The sequence below is a fragment of the Cherax quadricarinatus genome, chromosome 46 (genome assembly GCF_038502225.1).
Source record: "Cherax quadricarinatus isolate ZL_2023a chromosome 46, ASM3850222v1, whole genome shotgun sequence".
NCBI classification, from domain to species: Eukaryota; Metazoa; Arthropoda; class Malacostraca; order Decapoda; family Parastacidae; genus Cherax; species Cherax quadricarinatus.
In genome coordinates this window covers 20,759,810-20,780,471 of record NC_091337.1, presented here as the reverse complement: position 1 = coordinate 20,780,471, position 20,662 = coordinate 20,759,810, and the positions used below count along the sequence as shown (strand labels likewise).

The window sequence follows — 20,662 nt, the reverse complement described above, 5'->3', positions numbered from 1 at the left end:
ATCAGTGTGGAATAGTTTATAACCCTGTATGTTGCATTTAGAAGGCATTTCTCTATCTTTCAGGTTGAACCAGGTCTCTGTTATACCAATAATATCTATATTACCTGCACTTGCAAGTAATCTTAGCTCATCTATCTTATTTCTTAGACTCCTACTATTTGTATAGTAAACCTTAAGGGAGCTAGTCACTCGTTGCCCTCTACTGTCTGTCTGTCTGGCTCTGCAATGTGAAAGCCTTAGACTAGCACCCTGAATTCCTTCCTTCCCCTGTATATGGCACTGATCACACCTGTTACTCTCCCCAAATGCCTGTCATCACCATACTTGTTACTTCCCAACTACCTGGTAGTGACAAGAAGATGGGATTATAAATTCTTGTTGTGTTGCTCTGTAAAACTTAATAAAGCATAAACCTAAGGAAAGTGATATCTAATATAAGCTCACACTGCTAAGTGTTTGAGAGTTTTAACCTATTTGCTGGTAGTTTGTGTCACTGCAAACATTTATATTTGTAGTGACATATTTATGTTTGCCTCCAGAGCAGGTCAGGAGGATAGTGCCCCCTCATCCTCTATGTCTACCACAGAGCTTCAAATGCAGCATAAGAAGTTGATGGTTGGCAAGTATGGTTGCCAAATGAACATTTTAAGTATTCTTAACACATTAAATACAACAAGCACTAACATGCAAAGTTATGATTAGCTTTGTAAAATCACTTACAAACTGAAACTAAGGGTCACATTGTTTGAAAATACTACAGTAATCCCAAAATATTAGAAACAAGGAGAAATGTAAAGGCATATACATCCCAAATTTTAAGGCAAATTAATTCAAGCCATGTTAGATACAAAAAATCCCACAAATTACATTACATAAAACATTTCCAAAAGCAGTTAAAATGACAGACAATAACACACCTGCAGCATTGCAGCACACTGCAAGATCACATATTATAAGTTATAAACATCGAAAAAATGATCACATGAACTTTAATTTAAATATATTGCATTATAAATAACTATATACCATCTTTATCTCTCCTATAACAATGAAGCATGTAGACCATGAGCAAAATTAGGAACTGACTAGTGAATACAGAGATTATGAGCCACAGTTGTCTTCAGTTACGTAGATGAATGGTTCACAGAACCGACATGTTGTTGAATTAGACACATGTGCAACTCTTGGATATCTTTATTGAGGAAACGTTTCGCCACACAGTGGCGAAACGTTTCCACAATAAATATACCCAAGAGTTGCACATGTGTCTGTCTTCAGTTAGCCTGATACCCTTGACAGTTACTGCAAAAATGTTGAAACTTACCTAATGTTTCATCTGTGAATAATGCAATACTGCAACTATACAGCTGTAATACCTAATATACTGTAGTATTACTACATTATTTTTTAACAATACCTAAAAGACAGAAGTGTATGATAATTTAACTCAGAATTTTCTACTTTTATTAGTATGTATTCTGCATATAATGTTTGAAGAAAAAAAGTTCACTGAATTTTACCTCAAAAATATTCAAATAAACATTTTTTTTTTTTTCAACAAGTCAGCTGTCTCCCACCTAGGCAGGCTGAGCCAAAAAGAAAGAAAATTCCCAAAACGAAAATACTTTCATCATCATTCAACACTTCCACCTCACTCATACATAATCACTGTTTTGCAGAGGCATCTAGATACAACAGTTTAGAAGCAAATACGTATAAATAATTACAATATCATGGCCCCAATTATATAAATACTGTCCTATTACACATCCCACCAAACTGCCAATATCCCAAACCCCTCTTTAAAGTGCAGGAATTGTACTTCCCATTTCCAGAACTCAAGACCAGCTATATAAAAATAACCGGTTTCCCTGAATCTCTCCACTAAATGTTACCCTGCTCACACTCCAACAGTTCATCAGGTCCCAAAAACCATTTATCTCCATTCGCTCCTAATTAACACACTCATGCACGCTTGCTGGAAGTCCAAGCCTTCACCCACAAAACCTCCTTTACCCCCTCCCTCCAACCTTTTCGAGGATGACCCCTACCCTGCTTTCCTTCCCCTACAGATTTATACGCTCTCCATGTTTTTCTACTTTGATCCATTCTCTCTAAATGGCCAAACCACCTCAACAACCCCTCTTCAGCCCTCTGACTAATACTTTTATTAACTCCACAGCTTCTCCTAATTTCCACACTTCGAATTCTCTGCATAATATTTACACCAGACATTGCCCTTAGACTGGACTGCCTCCAACCGCCGCCTCGTTGCAGCATTTACAACCATAGCTTCACACCCATATGAGAGTGTTGATACCACTACACTTTCATACATTCCCTTCTTTGCATCCATGGATAACGTTTTTTTGTCTCCACAGATACCGCAACACACCACTCACCTTTTTTCCATTATCAATTCTATGGTTAACCACCACCTTCATAAACCCATCCGCTGACGAGTCAACTCCCAAATATCAGAAAACATTCACTTCTTCCATACTCCCTCCAATGTGATATCCAATTTTTCTTTATCTAAATTGTTTGATACCCTCTTCACCTTACTCTTATCTATGCTCACTTTCAACTTTCTACCTTTACACAACCTCCCAAATTCATCCACTAACCACTGTAACTTTTCTTTAGAATCTCCCAAAAGCACAGTATCAATAACAAAAAGTAACTGTGTCAACTCTCATTTTGTATTTGATTACCCATAATTTAATCCCACCCCTCTTCCCTACACCCTATCATTTACTTCTTTTAAACTCTATCTATAAATATGTTCAACAACCATGGAGACATTATACATCCCTAACTATGACCTAATTTTACTGGGAAGTAGTCTCCCTCTCTCCTACACACCCTAACCTGAGCCTATCCTCATAAAAACTCTTAACAGCATTTAGTAACTTACTACCTATTCCATACACTTGCAACATCTGCCACAATGTTCCCCTATCCACACTATCATAAGCCTTTTCTAAATCCATAAATGTAATGAAAACTTCCCTACCTTTATCTAAATACTGTTCACATATATGCTTCAATGTAAACACTTGATCTACAAATCCCCTACCCACTCTAAAGCCTCCTTGCTCATCCGTAATCCTGCTCTCTGTCTTACTTCTAATTCTTTCAATAATAACCCTACCACACGCTTTTACATGGTATACTCCGTAAACTTTTCCCCCTACAATTTTTACAATCTCTTTTGTCCCTCTTCCCTTTATATAAAGGGAGTATACATGCTCTCTGCCAATTCCTAGGTACCTTTCCCTGTTTCATACATTTATTAAACAAAAATACCAACCATTCCAACACTATATCTCCCCCCCTGCTCTTAACATTTCTGTCATGATCCTGTCAGTTCCAGCTGCTTTACCCCCTCTCGTTCTACGTAATGCCTCACGTACCTCCTCCACATCCTGCTCTTCTTCACTCCTAAAAGATGTTATACCTCCCTGGCCAGTGCATGAAATTACCGCCTCCCTTTCTTCATCGACATTAAAAGTTCCTCAAAATATTCCTGCCATCTACCAAATAACTCCAGCTCCCCATCTACTAACTCCCCTACTCTGTTTATAACTAACAAATCTATTCATTCATTTCTTTTTTTTTTCAACAAGTCGGCCGTCTCCCACCGAGGCAGGGTGACCCAAAAAAAGAAAGAAAATCCCCCAAAAGAAAATACTTTCATCATCATTCAACACTTTCACCACACACACATTTTTGCAGAGGTGCTCAGAATACAACAGTTTAGAAGCATATATGTGTAAAGATACACAACATATCCCTCCAAACTGCCAATATCCCAAACCCCTCCTTTAAAGTGCAGGCATTGTACTTCCCATTACCAGGACTCAAGTCCGACTATATGAAAATAACCGGTTTCCCTGAATCCCTTCACTAAATATTACCCTGCTCACACTCCAACAGATCGTCAGGTCCCAAGTATCATTCGTCTCCATTCACTTCTATTTAACACGCTCATGCACGCTCGCTGGAAGTCCAAGCCCCTCGCCCACAAAACCTCCCTTACCCCCTCTTTCCAACCCTTTCGAGGACGACCCCTACCCCGCCTTCCTTCTCCTACAGATTTAAATGCTCTCCATGTCATTCTACTTTGATCCATTCTCCTTAAATGACCAAACCACTTCAACAACCCCTCTTCAGCCCTCTGACTAATACTTTCATTAACTCCACAACTTCCCTTAATTTCCATACTCCGAATTTTCTGCATAATACTTACACCACACATTGCCCTTAGACAGGACATCTCCACTGCCTCCAACCGCCTCCTCACTGATGCATTCACAACCCAAGCTTCACACCCATATAAGAGAGTTGATACTACTATACTTTCATACATTCCCTTCTTTGCCTCCATAGATAACATTTTTTGACTCCACATATACCTTAACGCACCACTCACCTTTTTTTCCTTCATCAATTCTATGATTAACCTCATCCTTCATAAATCTATCCGCTGACACGTCAACTCCCAAGTATCTGAAAACATTCACTTCTTCCATACTCCTCCTCCCCAATTTGATATCCAATTTTTCTTTATCTAAATCATTTGATACCCTCATCACCTTACTCTTTTCTATGTTTACTTTCAACTTTCTACCTTTACACACAATCCCAAACTCATCCACTAACCTTTGCAATTATTCTTTAGAATCTCCCATAAGCACAGTATCATCAGCAAAAAGTAACTGTGCCAATTCCCATTTTCTATTTGATTCCCCATAATTTAATCCCAGCCTTCTCCTGAACACCCTAGCATTTACTTCTTTTACAACCCCATCTATAAATATATTAACCCTTTCAGGGTCCAAGGCCCAAATCTGGAGTCACGCACCAGTGTCCAAGATATTTAAAAAAAAAAATTTGTTATTTTTTCTTATGAAATCGTAGAGAATCTTTTTGTGAAGGTAATAAAACAAAAAGTACGAAAATTGGTGGAAAATTGACGAAATTATGCTCTCGCGAATTTTGATGTGTCAGCGATATTTACGAATCGGCGATTTTGCCGAGTTTGACTCCCATTTTAGGCCAATTACATTATTCCAATCAACCAAATTCTTAGCTATTTCACTAGTATTACTTCTATTCTATCGATTGAGCACAAGAAATCGCCAAGTCAACTGTTACAACTACAAAATAAAGTGATCGGAAATTGTTAATTTGGCCAATTTAACACAAAGTTCAAAATATTCCAATTTCAAAATAGGGTCCAGAATGAACAATGTAGGCATTCCTGGCACTAAACTAACATTTCCTCTGTTCATTAGTTATGTTTTGAGGCTTTACAAATAAATTCCATTTTGATTTTTTATTCACATAATGAATTTTTATTCACACCAAAACATAGAAGATTTACTGTTATGCAATACTGTAATAATTGTATAAATATCATCACCATATTTGTGAATGTATATTAGACCCACCAGCTGATGTGTATTAGACGTGTGAGGTCGTTTGTTTACTCTTGAATATCGGCAAAAATTTAACATTTCCGCTACTTTGAGCTCAGTTTCAAGCCATTTCCAATGCTAAAACCAATCAAAATCATCTCTATTTCTGTAATATGTCTTCCATTCTATCAAATGAGACCAAGAAATCGCAAATACAACTATAAAAAACTTACGAAAAAACACTGCAAAGTTGCTGTTTTAATCGAAAAATCATGATTTCATTTTTTTTCTCTCATTATGCACAGTGTGCTGCAGGACCTGTTTTATGTGGTGCACACATACCACATAGATGTATTCTCTCATATCTAGGCCCAAATGTACCACTCACAGTTTATCAGAGTGAGCTGAGCTCATGGCGTAGATCTACGGTTTGGACCCTGAACGTAAAGCCGTAGATCTACGGGACGGACCCTGAAAGGGTTAAACAACCATGGTGACATTGCACATCCCTGTCTAAGACCTATTTTTACCAGGAAGTATTTTCCCTCTCTTCTACACACCCTAACCTGAGCCTCACTATCTTCATAAAAACTCTTTACAGCATTTAGTAACTTACCACCTATTCCATATACTTGCAACATCTGCCACATTGCTCCCCTATCCACTATCATATGCCTTCTCTAAATCCATAAATGCAATAAAAACTTTCTACCTTTATCTAAATACTGTTCACATATATGCTTCAATGTAAACACTTGATCTACATATCACCTACCCACTCTGAAACCTCCTTGCTCATCTGCAATCCTACATTCTGTCTTACCTCTAATTCTTTCAATAATAGCCCTACCGTACACTTTTCCTGGTATACTCAGTAAACTTATTCCTCTATAATTTTTACAATCTCTTTTGTCCCCCTTCCCTTTATATAAAGGGACTATACATGCTGTCTGCCAATCCCTAGGTACCTTCCCCTCTTTCATACATTTATTAAACAAAAGTACCAACCACTCCAACACTATCCCCCCCTGCTTTTAACATTTCTGTCATGATCCCATCAGTTCCAGCTGCTTTACCCCCTTTCATTCTACGTACTGCCTCACATACCTCCCCCACACTTACATCTGCTCTTCTTCACTCCTAAAAGATGGTATACCTCCCTGGCCAGTGCATGAAATTACCGCCTCCCTTTCTTCCTCAACATTTAGAAGTATCTCAAAATATTCTCTCCATCTACCTCCCTCTCCCCATCTACTAACTCCCCCTACTCTGTTTTTAACTGACAAATCCATATGTTCCCTAGGCTTTCTTAACTTGTTTAACTCACTCCAAAAATTTTTCTTATTTTCATTAAAATTTCTTGACTCTGCCTCCCCCAATCATCTGCTCTCCTTTTGCACTCTCTCACCAATCTCTTCATCTTTCTTTTACTCTCCATATACTCTGCTCTTCTTATAACACTTCTGCTTTGTAAAAAAACTCTCATAAGCTACTTTTTCTCTTTTATCACACACTTTACTTCATCATTCCACCAATCACTCCTCTTTCCTCCTGCCCCCACCCTCTTATGACCACAAACTTCTGCCCCACATTCTAATACTGCATTTTTAAAACTATTCCAACCCTCTTCAACCCCCACACTACTCATCTTTGCACTTGCCCACCTTTCTGCCAATAGTCGCTTAAATCTCACCCGAACTTCCTCCCATCTACCTCTTACTCTAACTGTAGCTACAATTAAATAATGATCCGATATATCAGTTGCCCCTCTATAAACATGTACATCCTGGAGCCTACCCATTAACCTTTTATCCACCAATACATAATCTAACAAACTACTTTCATTATGTGCTACATCATACCTTGTATATTTATTTATCCTCTTTTTCATAAAATATGTATTACTTATTACCAAATCTCTTTCTACACATAGCTCAATTAAAGGCTCCCCATTTACATTTACCCCTGGCACCCCAAATTTACCTACTACTCCCTCCATAACATTTTTACCCACTTTAGCATTGAAATCCCCAACCACCATTACTCTCACACTTGGTTCAAAACTCCCCACGCATTTACTCAACATTTCCCAAAATCTCTCTCTCTCCTCTACACTTCTCTCTTCTCCAGGTGCATAATATGCTTACTATAACCCACTTTTCACATCCAACCTTTATTTTACTCCACATAATCCTTAAATTAATACATTTATAGTCCCTCTTTTCCTGCCATATCTTATCCTTCAACATTATTGCTACTCCTTCTTTAGCTCTAACTCTATTTGAAACCCATGACCTAATCCCATTTATTCCTCTCCACCGAAACTCCCCCATCCCCTTCCGCTTTGTTTCACTTAAAGCCAGGACATCCAGTTTCTTCTCGTTCATAACATCCACAATCATCTCTCTTATCATTTGCAATTTGCAATTTTAAGTTTATCTAATTTAAATCCTTTACTGTAGTTCATACTTGATTTTATATCTTCAATACTTTTTATATATTGCCTTTGTTTATTTCCATCTCCCCTCATTCTACATCTCTCAAGATAGTGAAGGTTCAAAGCTCTCAATCTATCCTCATATGAGAGGTTCCTTGTATGGTGGATTAATTCTGTCATCCTTCTCCGTATATTCCTTAATGCATTTATACCCATTTTGTAATATGGAGACCAAAACTGAGCAGTCAACAACACGGCGCAGCCCCGATAAATGGAACTGAGGGGGATTTGGATGGATAAAGCCATTGATTAAGACTTTTTGGTCCTGTCAAAATGGAAATGAGTTAGAAGTGTAATAGGTGAAGCTGGAGTGTGAAGTGAGGTGTGAAATAAGGCAGTAAGTGAAAGGGGTTTGTGAAGTAAAGGGATAAGTGAGGAGTGAAGGTTTTTTTTAGTAGATACCAGGAAATTTACTAGTAATCAGTGGTGATTGCTAGAGCAGCTACTAGGGTTTGTTAGGTGATTCAAAAAAAGAAATAAATATTGTTGTGTATGATTAAAACAATGAAGAGTGAAAACGGCAGGTGTTATGGGGTACAGGCTGCCATAATTATATTTATCTTTCTCCTGCAATTCTGTGAAGAAAGAAATCAGTCATGGGAGCTGGAAAAGGTGAATGGGGTAATAGCACCCTGGACAGTAAAAGCCCAACAGTTGCCATCCTACCAGAAACGTAAATGTTACTATCGCCGCAAGGTATGGCAACACCACACACCCAAACAAAAACAGTGGCACACACCTCTTACAGTGGTGCTATTAAGTGGTGATATCCAAACTAATCCAGGACCTCAAACTATTTTGCAGGGTCAAAACAGGCAGATAAGTGACGGTGATAATGACGATCTAGTAGCTAGGAATGATAACCTTATACAATGTCATATGGACTATGCTTGCTCTTCTTGGTACTCTGCCTTGACAAAAAAAAACTGAAGGATAGACTGCAAATCACCCAGAAAAAATGGCAAGATTCATCCTGGACCTGGGTCCAAGAGAGCATGTAGGCCAGGATGAATTACAACAATTGGATATGCTGAATGTTGAAGACAGAGTAAAACAACTGAAGCTAAATCAAATTTATAAAATTTCTCACAGAGTCCATAATATCTTTCTGCCAATTCTGTCAAGGCTGGGAACCAAAGCAATCATAGTACTAGAGGAAGAGAGCACAACTTCGTAGTACCCACAGTTAGTGGCCAGGCTTCAAACGCCTTTTATTGTACAGCAGTAAAAGGATGGAACAGACTGCCTGCACATGTCGAAGCCAGTCACAGCATGAGCCAGTTCAAGAAGACCCAAAAGGTACCTAATGAATGTAGCGACAGAAAGGGAGGAGAAAGATTTGTTTTTTTTAGCTAATACACGTGCAATTTTACCTTATTTCTAGTAATGACCCTCGTATTGTAGACAGTCTTAATGACCCTCAAATAGTAGTTTTAATGACCCTTGTGTAGTAGATAGTCTTAATAGTATGATAATAAGACATTATCTCCTTTATATTACAATAATAAGGTAAAAGGACCCCAATGGAAATAAGTCACTCTGTCTGACTTTTTTGGGTTATCCTAGGTACTTTACACATACATATGCTGCTATGTATGATAATCTATGCAACTGTATTTGTGTATACTGAATAAACTTAACTTACTTACTGAGGCCTTACAATGTATAGAGATTTAGCACACACTTAGGCACTGTTGTCTCGGCTTCAGATTTCTGCTTACCACAATTCCCAAGCCTTTTCCATAATTCTGTACAATCAAGCTTGACTTCACCAAGGCCTAGGACTTTACACATGTCCACAGTGAACTGCATCTACCAATTTACAGATTTATTTTTTTTTTATTTTTTTTATTATCACACTGGCCGATTCCCACCAAGACAGGGTGGCCCGAAAAAGAAAAACTTTCACCATCATTCACTCCATCACTGTCTTGCCAGAAGGGTGCTTTACACTACAGTTTTTAAACTGCAACATTAACACCCCTCCTTCAGAGTGCAGGCACTGTACTTCCCATCTCCAGGACTCAAGCCCGGCCTGCCAGTTTCCCAGAACCCCTTCATAAATGTTACTTTGCTCACACTCCAACAGCACGTCAAGTATTAAAAACCATTTGTCTCCATTCACTCCTATCAAACACGCTCATGCATGCCTGCTGGAAGTCCAAGCCCCTCGCACACAAAACCTCCTTTACCCCCTCTCTCCAACCTTTCCTAGGCCGACCCCTACCCCGCCTTCCTTCCACTACAGACTGATACACTCTTGAAGTCATTCTGTTTCGCTCCATTCTCTCTACATGTCCGAACCACCTCAACAACCCTTCCTCAGCCCTCTGGACAACAGTTTTGGTAATCCCGCACCTCCTCCTAACTTCCAAACTACGAATTCTCTGCATTATAGTCACACCACACATTGCCCTCAGACATGACATCTCCACTGCCTCCAGCCTTCTCCTCGCTGCAACATTCATCACCCATGCTTCACACCCATATAAGAGCGTTGGTAAAACTATACTCTCATACATTCCCCTCTTTGCCTCCAAGGACAAAGTTCTTTGTCTCCACAGACTCCTAAGTGCACCACTCACTCTTTTCCCCTCATCAATTCTATGATTCACCTCATCTTTCATAGACCCATCCGCTGACACGTCCACTCCCAAATATCTGAATACATTCACCTCCTCCATACTCTCTCCCTCCAATCTGATATTCAATCTTTCATCACCTAATCTTTTTGTTATCCTCATAACCTTACTCTTTCCTGTATTCACCTTTAATTTTCTTCTTTTGCACACCCTACCAAATTCATCCACCAATCTCTGCAACTTCTCTTCAGAATCTCCCAAGAGCACAGTGTCATCAGCAAAGAGCAGCTGTGACAACTCCCACTTTGTGTGTGATTCTTTATCTTTTAACTCCACGCCTCTTGCCAAGACCCTCGCATTTACTTCTCTTACAACCCCATCTATAAATATATTAAACAACCACGGTGACATCACACATCCTTCTCTAAGGCCTACTTTTACTGGGAAATAATTTCCCTCTTTCCTACATACTCTAACTTGAGCCTCACTATCCTCGTAAAAACTCCTCACTGCTTTCAGTAACCTACCTCCTACACCATACACTTGCAACATCTGCCACATTGACCCCCTATCCACCCTGTCATACACCTTTTCCAAATCCATAAATGCCACAAAGACCTCTTTAGCCTTATCTAAATACTGTTCACTTATATGTTTCACTGTAAACACCTGGTCCACACACCCCCTACCTTTCCTAAAGCCTCCTTGTTCATCTGCTATCCTATTCTCCGTCTTACTCTTAATTCTTTCAATAATAGCTCTACCATACACTTTACCAGGTATACTCAGCAGACTTATTCCCCTATAATTTTTGCACTCTCTTTTATCCCCTTTGCCTTTATACAAAGGAACTATGCATGCTCTCTGCCAATCCCTAGGTACCTTACCCTCTTCCATACATTTATTAAATAATTGCACCAACCACTCCAAAACTATATCCCCACCTGCTTTTAACATTTCTATCTTTATCCCATCAATCCCGGTTGCCTTACCCCCTTTCATTTTACCTACTGCCTCACGAACTTCCCCCACACTCACAACTGGCTCTTCCTCACTCCTACAAGATGTTATTCCTCCTTGTCCTATACACGAAATCTCAGCTTCCCTATCTTCATCAACATTTAACAATTCCTCAAAATATTCCCTCCATCTTCCCAATACCTCTAACTCTCCATTTAATAACTCTCCTCTCCTATTTTTAACTAACAAATCCATTTGTTCTCTAGGCTTTCTTAACTTGTTAATCTCACTCCAAAACTTTTTCTTATTTTCAACAAAATTTGTTGATAATACCTCACCCACTCTCTCATTTGCTCTCTTTTTACATTGCTTCACCACTCTCTTAACCTCTCTCTTTTTCTCCATATACTCTTCCCTCCTTGCATCACTTCTACTTTGTAAAAACTTCTCATATGCTAACTTTTTCTCCCTTACTACTCTCTTTACATCATCATTCCACCAATCGCTCCTCTTCCCTCCCGCACCCACTTTCCTGTAACCACAAACTTCTGCTGAACACTCTAACACTATATTTTTAAACCTACCCCATACCTCTTCGACCCCATTGCCTATGCTCTCATTAGCCCATCTATCCTCCAATAGCTGTTTATATCTTACCCTAACTGCCTCCTCTTTTAGTTTATAAACCTTCACCTCTCTCTTCCCTGATGCTTCTATTCTCCTTGTATCCCATCTACCTTTTACACTCAGTGTAGCTACAACTAGAAAGTGATCTGATATATCTGTGGCCCCTCTATAAACATGTACATCCTGAAGTCTACTCAACAGTCTTTTATCTACCAATACATAATCCAACAAACTACAGATCATGACATTAGTATGTCCTAATCCTACTGAAGCTCATTGGTTTAAAACAATAGCAATCTTTTCTCCCATGGCAGATAGTTGTTGGATTGAAGTATTTTGAGAGCCCTTATACCTTCACAAACTCATTAACATAAAAATTAAAAAAATACCAGGTGATGTATTCTAACAACTTTTTTTATATTCAGAAGATTTTATAAGTAATGTTATGCACTCAAAAGATGGAGGTTATAACCAAGCATAATTCTGCAGTAAGGAAAACTTAACCAATAATATACAGTACCCTGTGCCTATTTCATGAACCAATATTATTATAGCTTTAGAGCAATGACTAAAAGAGAAAACATTAAATAGTTGAAATATAACCTAGAGTGCATTGAAAAAACATGGATAATAAAAATCTGCTTTACTGGCAGAATCTTAATTACATATAAAATAAAGTCTTACTTTGAAAAAAATGAGGATCTAAACAAGTATTAGTCTTAAAAGTTTTAATTTTACAGAACTTACCACAGGAAGAACCGGTTCTACAAAATTCATCTGAATGTGATCAGAAATCTTTTGGTTGATATTGATATCTTCATCTGTCATAGTGTTAAAAAGAATGACAGATACAGGCTCTTGTCGGTTTATAATCTGTGCTACCAGGGTTTCTCCAAGTGCCAGATCCTGAAGAAGGGCAAGTGCACCAGCATTCTTTTTGGCATACTCTAAGCCTGCCATGGAACATTTAAGAATCTGTAAACAAAGAAATATTTACTTATTATTACACTATGTAATGTTACTGCAAAGTCTAGAAATAATACATACATATATGATAGAAATATGCTGTAATCTATCTTTCAGAAATAATCCATACATACATGATGTAAATCTACTGTTATCTATCTTTTAGAAATAATACATACTTTTTTTTTTTCAACAAACTGGTCAAATCCCACTGAGGCAGGGTGACCTAAAAAAAAAAAAGTTTTTCTTTTTAAATTTAGTAATTTATACGGGAGAAAGGGTTACTAGCCCCTTGCTCCAAGCATTTTAGTCACCTCTTACAACACACATGGTTTACGGAGGAAGAATTCTGTTCCACTTACCCATGGAGATAAGAGGAAATAAACAAGAACAATAACTAGAAAGAAAATAGAAGTAAACCCAGAGGGGTGTGTATATATATGTGCTTGTACATGTACGTGTAATGTGACCTAAGTGTAAGTAGAAGTAGCAAGACGTACCTGTAATCTTGTATATTCATGAGACAGACAAAAGACACCAGCAATCTTACCATCATGTAAAACAACAATTACAGGCTAATACAGTGGACCCCCTGTATACGATCAGCTCCCAATGCGACCAATTATGTAAGTGTATTTATGTAAGTGTGTTTTGTATGTGTATGTTTGGGGGTCTGAAATGGACTAATCTCATTCACAATATTCCTTATGGGAACAAATTCGGTCAGTACTGGCATCTGAACATACTTCTGGAATGAAATAATATCGTAAACCGGGGGTCCACTGTATATACATATATGATGGAAATGTGCTGTTATCGGTCTTTCAGAAATAATACACACATAGATAATGAAATTCTACTGTTATCTATCTGTAAGAAATAATACATACAGTAGGGCTCCACTTATATGGCAGGTTAGGTTCCAGGCTACCTCCTTAAAGCAGAAATTGCCAAAAAGCGGAATGCCATTCTTTTCACTTATAAATGCATATAAATGCCAGACAACAAGTACACTAACTTATATCAAGTTAGCAACAGAACTGGGCATTAAAAAAAATAAAAGTAAAATACACATACAGTACACTTATTTTTTTTTTTTTAACAAGTTGGCCATCTCCTACCAAGGCAGGGTGACCCAAAAAAGGGTGACCCAAAAAGAAAGAAAATCCCCAAAACGAAAATACATTCATCATCATTCAACTCTTTCACCTCACTCACATGTAATCACTGTTTTTGCAGAGGTGCTCAGAACACAACAGCTTAGAAGCATATACGTATAAAGATGCACAACACATCCCTCCAAACTACAAATATCCCGAACCCCTCCTTTAGAGTGCAGGCATTGCACTTCCCATTTCCAGGACTCAAGTCGACTATATAAAAATAACCAGTTTCCCTGAATCCCTTCACTAAATATTACCCTGCTCACACTCCAACAGATCGTCAGGTCCCAAATACCATTCGTCTCCATTCACTCCTATCGAACACAATCACACACGCCTGCTGGAAGTCCAAGCCCCACGCCCACAAAACCTCCCTTACCCCTTCCTTCCAACCTTTTCAAGGACGACCCCTACTCCGCCTCCCTTCCCCTACAGATTTAAATACTCTCCATGTCATTCTACTTTGATCCATTCTCTCTAAATGACCACACCACCTCAACAACCCCTCTTCACCCCTCTGACTAATACTTTTATTAACTCCACACCTTCTCCCAATTTCCACACTCAGAATTTTCTGCATAATATTTACACCACACATTGCCCTTAGACAGGACATCTCCACTGCCTCCAGCCGCCTCCTCGCTGCTGCATTCACAACCCAAGCTTCACACCCATATAAGAGTGTTGGTACTACTATACTTTCATACATTCCCTTTTTACCTCCATAGATAATGTTTTTTGTCTCCACATATACCTCAACGCACCCCTCACCTTTTTTAACCTCATCAATTCTAAGAATAACCTCATCCTCCATAAATCCATCCACCGACATGTCAACTCCCAAGTATCTGAAAACATTCACTTCTTCCATACTCCTCCCCAATTTGATATCCGTTTTTTCTTTATCTAAATCATTTGATACCCTCATCACCTTACTCTTTTCTATGTTCACTTTCAACTTTCTACCTTTACACACACTCCCAAATTCGTCCACTAACCTTTGCAATTTTTCTTTAGACACTCCCATAAGAACAGTATCATCACCAAAAAGCAACTGTGTCAATTCCAATTTTCTATTTGATTCCGCATAATTTAATCCCACCCCTTTCCCGAACATCCTAGCATTTACTTCTTTTACAACCCCATCTATAAACATATTAACCCCTTGACTGTCGCAACCCCCAAACCTTAAGTGTCTCCTGGTGTCGCAAAATTAAAAAAAAAAAAAAAAAAAAATTCTTATGAAATGATAGAGAATCTTTTCCCGAATGTATTGACACCAAAAACATGAAATTTGATGGAAAACTGACGGAATTACACTCTCGCGAAGTTAGCGACCTCGGCAATATTTACAAATCGGCGATTTCGCTCATTTTGACCCCTATTTTCGGCTAATTCCATTGTTTCAGTCGACCAAACTCTTAGCTACTGCTTTAGAACTTCATTTTTTCTATCGATAGAGTACAAGAAACTGCCCATTTACCGATTTCAACTACCCAATAACATAGTCAGAAATTTGCAATTTGGCCAATTTCACGAAAATTAAAAAATATGACAATTTCAAAGTACGGTACAGAATGAACAATGCAGACATTCCTGGCTCTAAAATAACATTTTCTTTGTTCATCAGTCACGTCTCCAAGCCCCTCTGATATTACTCTTGCTTTCTATTTTGAATTTTTATTCAAACAAAAAATAGAAGATTTACTGTTATGCAGACTACTGCAATACTGTAATAATTGTATAAATAACATCAACCCATTCATGACTGCATATTAGAATGGCTAGTTGGACATTTATTGGATAATGACATCATTTGTTTACTTTTGAACATCAGCAAAAATCAAACATTTCCCCTACTTTGAGCTCCATTTCCAGGTTCTTTTAAGAGCAAAATCAATCAAAATCACCTCTATTTCTATAATATGTTTTCCATTCCATCAAATGAGACCAAGAAAACGATAATGCAACCATAAATACTATACAAAAACAGACCATGAAGTCAGCATTTTAATTTAAAAAAAAAAATGGTCGGAGTTTTTTTTTTCTCATTATGCACTGCATGCTCCAGGATTTTTTTTATGTGGTGCACACTGACCACACAGACCCATTCTCTCACATGTGAGCCTACCAGCTTTCTCCTGCTTGATTTGAAGCCGCTAGAATTTTTTTTTTTTTTTATCATCACACTGGCCGATTCCCACCAAGGCAGGGTGGCCCGAAAAAGAAAAACTTTCACCATCATTCACTCCATCACTGTCTTGCCAGAAGGGTGCTTTACACTACAGTTTTTAAACTGCAACATTAACACCCCTCCTTCAGAGTGCAGGCACTGTACTTCCCATCTCCAGGACTCAACTCTGGCCTAGAATTTGAGTATATATACGTCAAACACGGTACCTCGTAAGACGTATATATACGACCTCGACAGTCAAAGGGTTCAACAACCATGGTGACATTACACATCCCTGTCTAAGACCTACTTTTACTGGGAAGTAGTCTCCCTCTCTTCTCCACACCCTAACCTGAGCCTCACTATCCTCATAAAAACTCTTTACAGCATTTAGTAACTTACCACCTATTCCATATACTTGCAACATCTGCCACATTGCTCCCCTATCCACTCTATCATATGCCTTTTCTAAATCCATAAATACAATAAGAACTTCCCAACCTTTATCTAAATACAGTAGGGCCCTGCTTTACGGCTTTTCGCTTTACAGCGTTCCGCTAATACAGTCATTTCAAATTATGACCAAAACTCACTATACTATTCTCTGTGAGATCCGTAAGCACTAAGTCTCTCTTTTATGTCTGGAAACTCCAAAATTTCGAGTGTTTTTAAAAGTTATTTCATATTTTATATATACTCTGCTAATTATACTTATGTATATGTACCTGTACCTAAATAAACTTACATACTATGCTGGCATGTAGGAACACATTAAAATCAGTAAGTGTGTCTTATATCTCGAGATGTCATATTAGTAATGATAATAATAATCCCCGAGTCTCATTTAAATGTCGTATATTACGTTAATATACACATTTTCATTATATTACTATTGCTTTCTTTTTTTATTTTTTATTCATACAAAAAATACAAAATTTACTGTTATGCAGACTACTGCATTATTGTAAAAATGGTATAAATAATATCAGTGCACTAGTGAAAGAATATTAGACTCCCCAGTTGACGTGTACTGGATGTGTGGTGTGATTTGCTTACTCTTGAACATGGGTAAAAATCGAACATTTCCCCTACTTTGAGCTCAATTTCAAGGTCGTTTTCATTGTGAAACTAATCAAGATCATCTCTATTTCTGTAATATGTTTTCCATTTTATCACACGAGACCATGAAAACGAGAATACAGTGATAAATACTATACGAAAATACACCTCAAAGTCGGCATTATAATCCGAAAAAATGGTCAGTTTTTTTTTTCTCATTATGCACTGCGTGCTGCAGGATTTTTTTTATGTGGTGCACACTGACCACACAAACCCATTCTCTCACATGTGGGCCTACCAGCTTCCTCCTGCTTGATTTGAAGCCGCTAGAATTATTGAGTATATATACGTCCGAAACACTGGCTCGTAAGACATATATATACAGTGGACCCCCGCCTAATAATCAGATCCCAACTCGACCAATTATGTAAGTGTATTTTTGTAAGTGCTTTTGTAGGTGTACTTTTGGGGGTCTGAAACGGACTAATGTAATTCACAATATTTCTTATGGGAACAAATTCGGTCTATAACGGCACCCAAACAGACTTCTGGATTGAAATAATATCGTTATGCGGGGGTCCACTGTACGATCAAAACAGCCAAAGGGTTAAGGAGTACATAGAAACTGAAAACTTAAAACCCGAACAAGTGTTTAATTGTGATGAAACAGGCCTGTTTTGGAAGAAAATGCCAAACAGGACCTACATTACTCAGGAGGAAAAGACACTCCAAGGACATAAGCCTATGAAAGACAGGCTGACATTAATGTTGTGTAGTAATGCTAGTGGTGATTGCAAAGTGAAGCCTTTAGTGGTGTATCACTCTGAAACTCCCAGAGTGTTCAAGAAAAACAATATCGTCAAGGGTAATTTGTGTGTGATGTGGAGATCAAACACTAAGACATGGGTCACTAGGGAAATTTTGATGGACTGGTTTTATGGTGTGTTTGGCTCCACTGTGAAAAATTACCTCCTGGAAAAGAAATTGTCACTCAAGTGCCTCCTGGTAATGGACAATGCTCCTGCTCATCCTCACGACTTGCAAGAGCAAATTGCAAGGGAGTTTAGCTTCGTTCAAGTTTTGCCTCCTAATACAACTCCTCTCCTCCAGCCCATAGACCAGCAGGTCATTTCAAACTTCAAAAAACTCTACACAAAAGCAGTGTTTCAAAAGTGCTTTGAAGTGACCTCAGACACTGAAGTGACCCTAAGAGAGTTTTGGAAAGATCACTTCAATATCCTCAGTTGCATAAACCTTTTAGGTAAGGCTTGGGAGGGAGTGACTTGCAGGACTTTGAACTCTGCTTGGAGGAAAGTGTGGCCACAATGTGTACAAGAGAGGGATTTTGAAGGGTTTGGGGGCTAACCCTCAGGAGCCTATGCCAGTAGTTGAAGCTATTGTGTCATTGGGGAAGTCCATGGGGCTGGAGGTTTGTGGTGAGGATGTGGAAGCGTTGGTGCAGAACGACGATGAAGAATTAGCCACTGCAGACCTGCAAGAGCTTGATGTACAACAGCAACAGATCACAGCTCAGGTATGTGCTTCAGAGCAGGAGGAAAAGAGACGGAGGAAGTTGCCTTCATCAAGGATTAAGGAAATGTGTACAATGTTTACAAAGGTGCAAGCATTTATGGATGAATTTTATCCTGTCACAGCTGTTGCAAGCCATATTGGCAACATGTACAATGACACTCGTGTCCCATATTAGGGAAATCCTAAGGGCACGTGAGAAACACAGCTCTCTGGACAGATTTTTGGTGAGATAGGGGTCCAATGATCTCAAGCTGGTCCTAGTGGCATTAAAAAACCTAGAAGGGAGGTAACCCCAGAAAAGGACTTGTTACCGAAAGTCTTTATGGAAGGGGATTCTCCTTCCAAACAATAGGAAACTTGAATCTCCCCTGCTGCTGGCACATCACTCATCAACAACTCCACAATAAAGGTAAGTGGCATTTAATTACTGTTTATTTCGTATGTACCATTTGTTGCTGTGTAGGGAAATGTATATTTCATGTAAAAAGAAAATTATTTAGTTTAATACTTTTGAGTGTCTTGAACGGATTAATTGGATTTCCATTATTTCTTATGGGGAAAATTAATTCGGTTAAAGGCTAGCTCTCTGGAACGGAGTAAAGGCGTTAACCCAGGTCCACTGTACATATAAAATATGCAATAACTTAAAAACACGTGAAATTTTGGAGTTTCCAGACATAATGGAGAGATGTGCTCACGGAGAATGTAAACTAACCAGGTAGTGCATGGTGACTGTATTAGAGAGACAGGTGGGGGGAGCCGCATAGCAAGTTTTGGTCATAATTTGAAATATCCGTATTAGCGGAACACTGTAAGGCGAAATGCCATAAAGCGGGGCCCTACTGTACACTGATGATGGAAATCTACTGTTACCTATCTTTTTCTGGTAAGTTTCACTTGGAAACTCTCCTATGAGTGAAATCCTAAAAGAACAATAAGAGTTGGGTTCAGCAACCCACTAAATTAGAATTAGAATATTTTATTTCCTTGCAAGTTTACAATGTGGTTGACAACTGTAGGAGGGTTATATACATAGGTGATTTACAGTGAGGTTTTACAATGATTTGTAGTGCAAAGAGAGCCACTATCATGCCTTGGCATTATGGGCAGTCTAAACTTAACAGATTACTGATTATTTAACACTAGACACACAAAACATTGTTTGATCAGGTTGCGCTAATTATACAATAGGTTATCCTTATGTCAAATATATGTTACTCAACATTTTCATAAAAGTATTTACATTAAAATATGAGAATTTATTGTACTCTGAGCACACAACTCAGGACATAAATAACCATAATTTAAACCTAGTAGATGATTGATCACGTTGACCCTGATCTAAACCTCCATAATCTGGCACCCAATCAAAACCTATTGGAAAGTAACTGCCTTTATTACACAGCATCACAAGCCAGCACTATCCTAAACAATGCTAAAAGTCTACCAGTACTTAACTACAACATCAGGTCTTTAAGCAAACACTATGATGACCTCCTGGCACTCCTTGAATCACTAAAGACACCCTTCTCCTGCATTATTCTTACCGAGACCTGGCTTAAGCAGGACACAATACATATCTACCCTCTACCAGGATACACAGCAATCCACAACTGCAGACCATACCAAGTTGGGGGTGGTATTGCAATCTATTACTCTAACCAATTATCTTGTATTAG

General features: G+C 38.4%; 1 protein-coding gene across 9 annotated transcripts in view; it reads right to left on the bottom strand.

Moving 5' to 3' along the window:
- Positions 1–20,662, bottom strand: part of LOC128696749 (tudor domain-containing protein 7B) — a 462,427-nt gene that overhangs the window by 221,006 nt on the left and 220,759 nt on the right. For 7 of the 9 annotated variants that reach the window (XR_011393213.1, XR_011393212.1, XM_070094599.1 and 4 more), the window contains 2 exons: positions 12,837–13,064; positions 918–935 (listed from right to left, as the gene is read on the bottom strand). Coding sequence is in view for 7 of the 9 variants with exons in the window: in XM_070094599.1 (XP_069950700.1) it covers positions 918–935; positions 12,837–13,064 (246 nt within the window). In the remaining 2 variants the exon portion in view is untranslated. The remainder of the gene's footprint in view (positions 1–917; positions 936–12,836; positions 13,065–20,662) is intronic. The other 2 variants (XM_070094600.1, XM_070094603.1) reach the window with 1 other exon arrangement.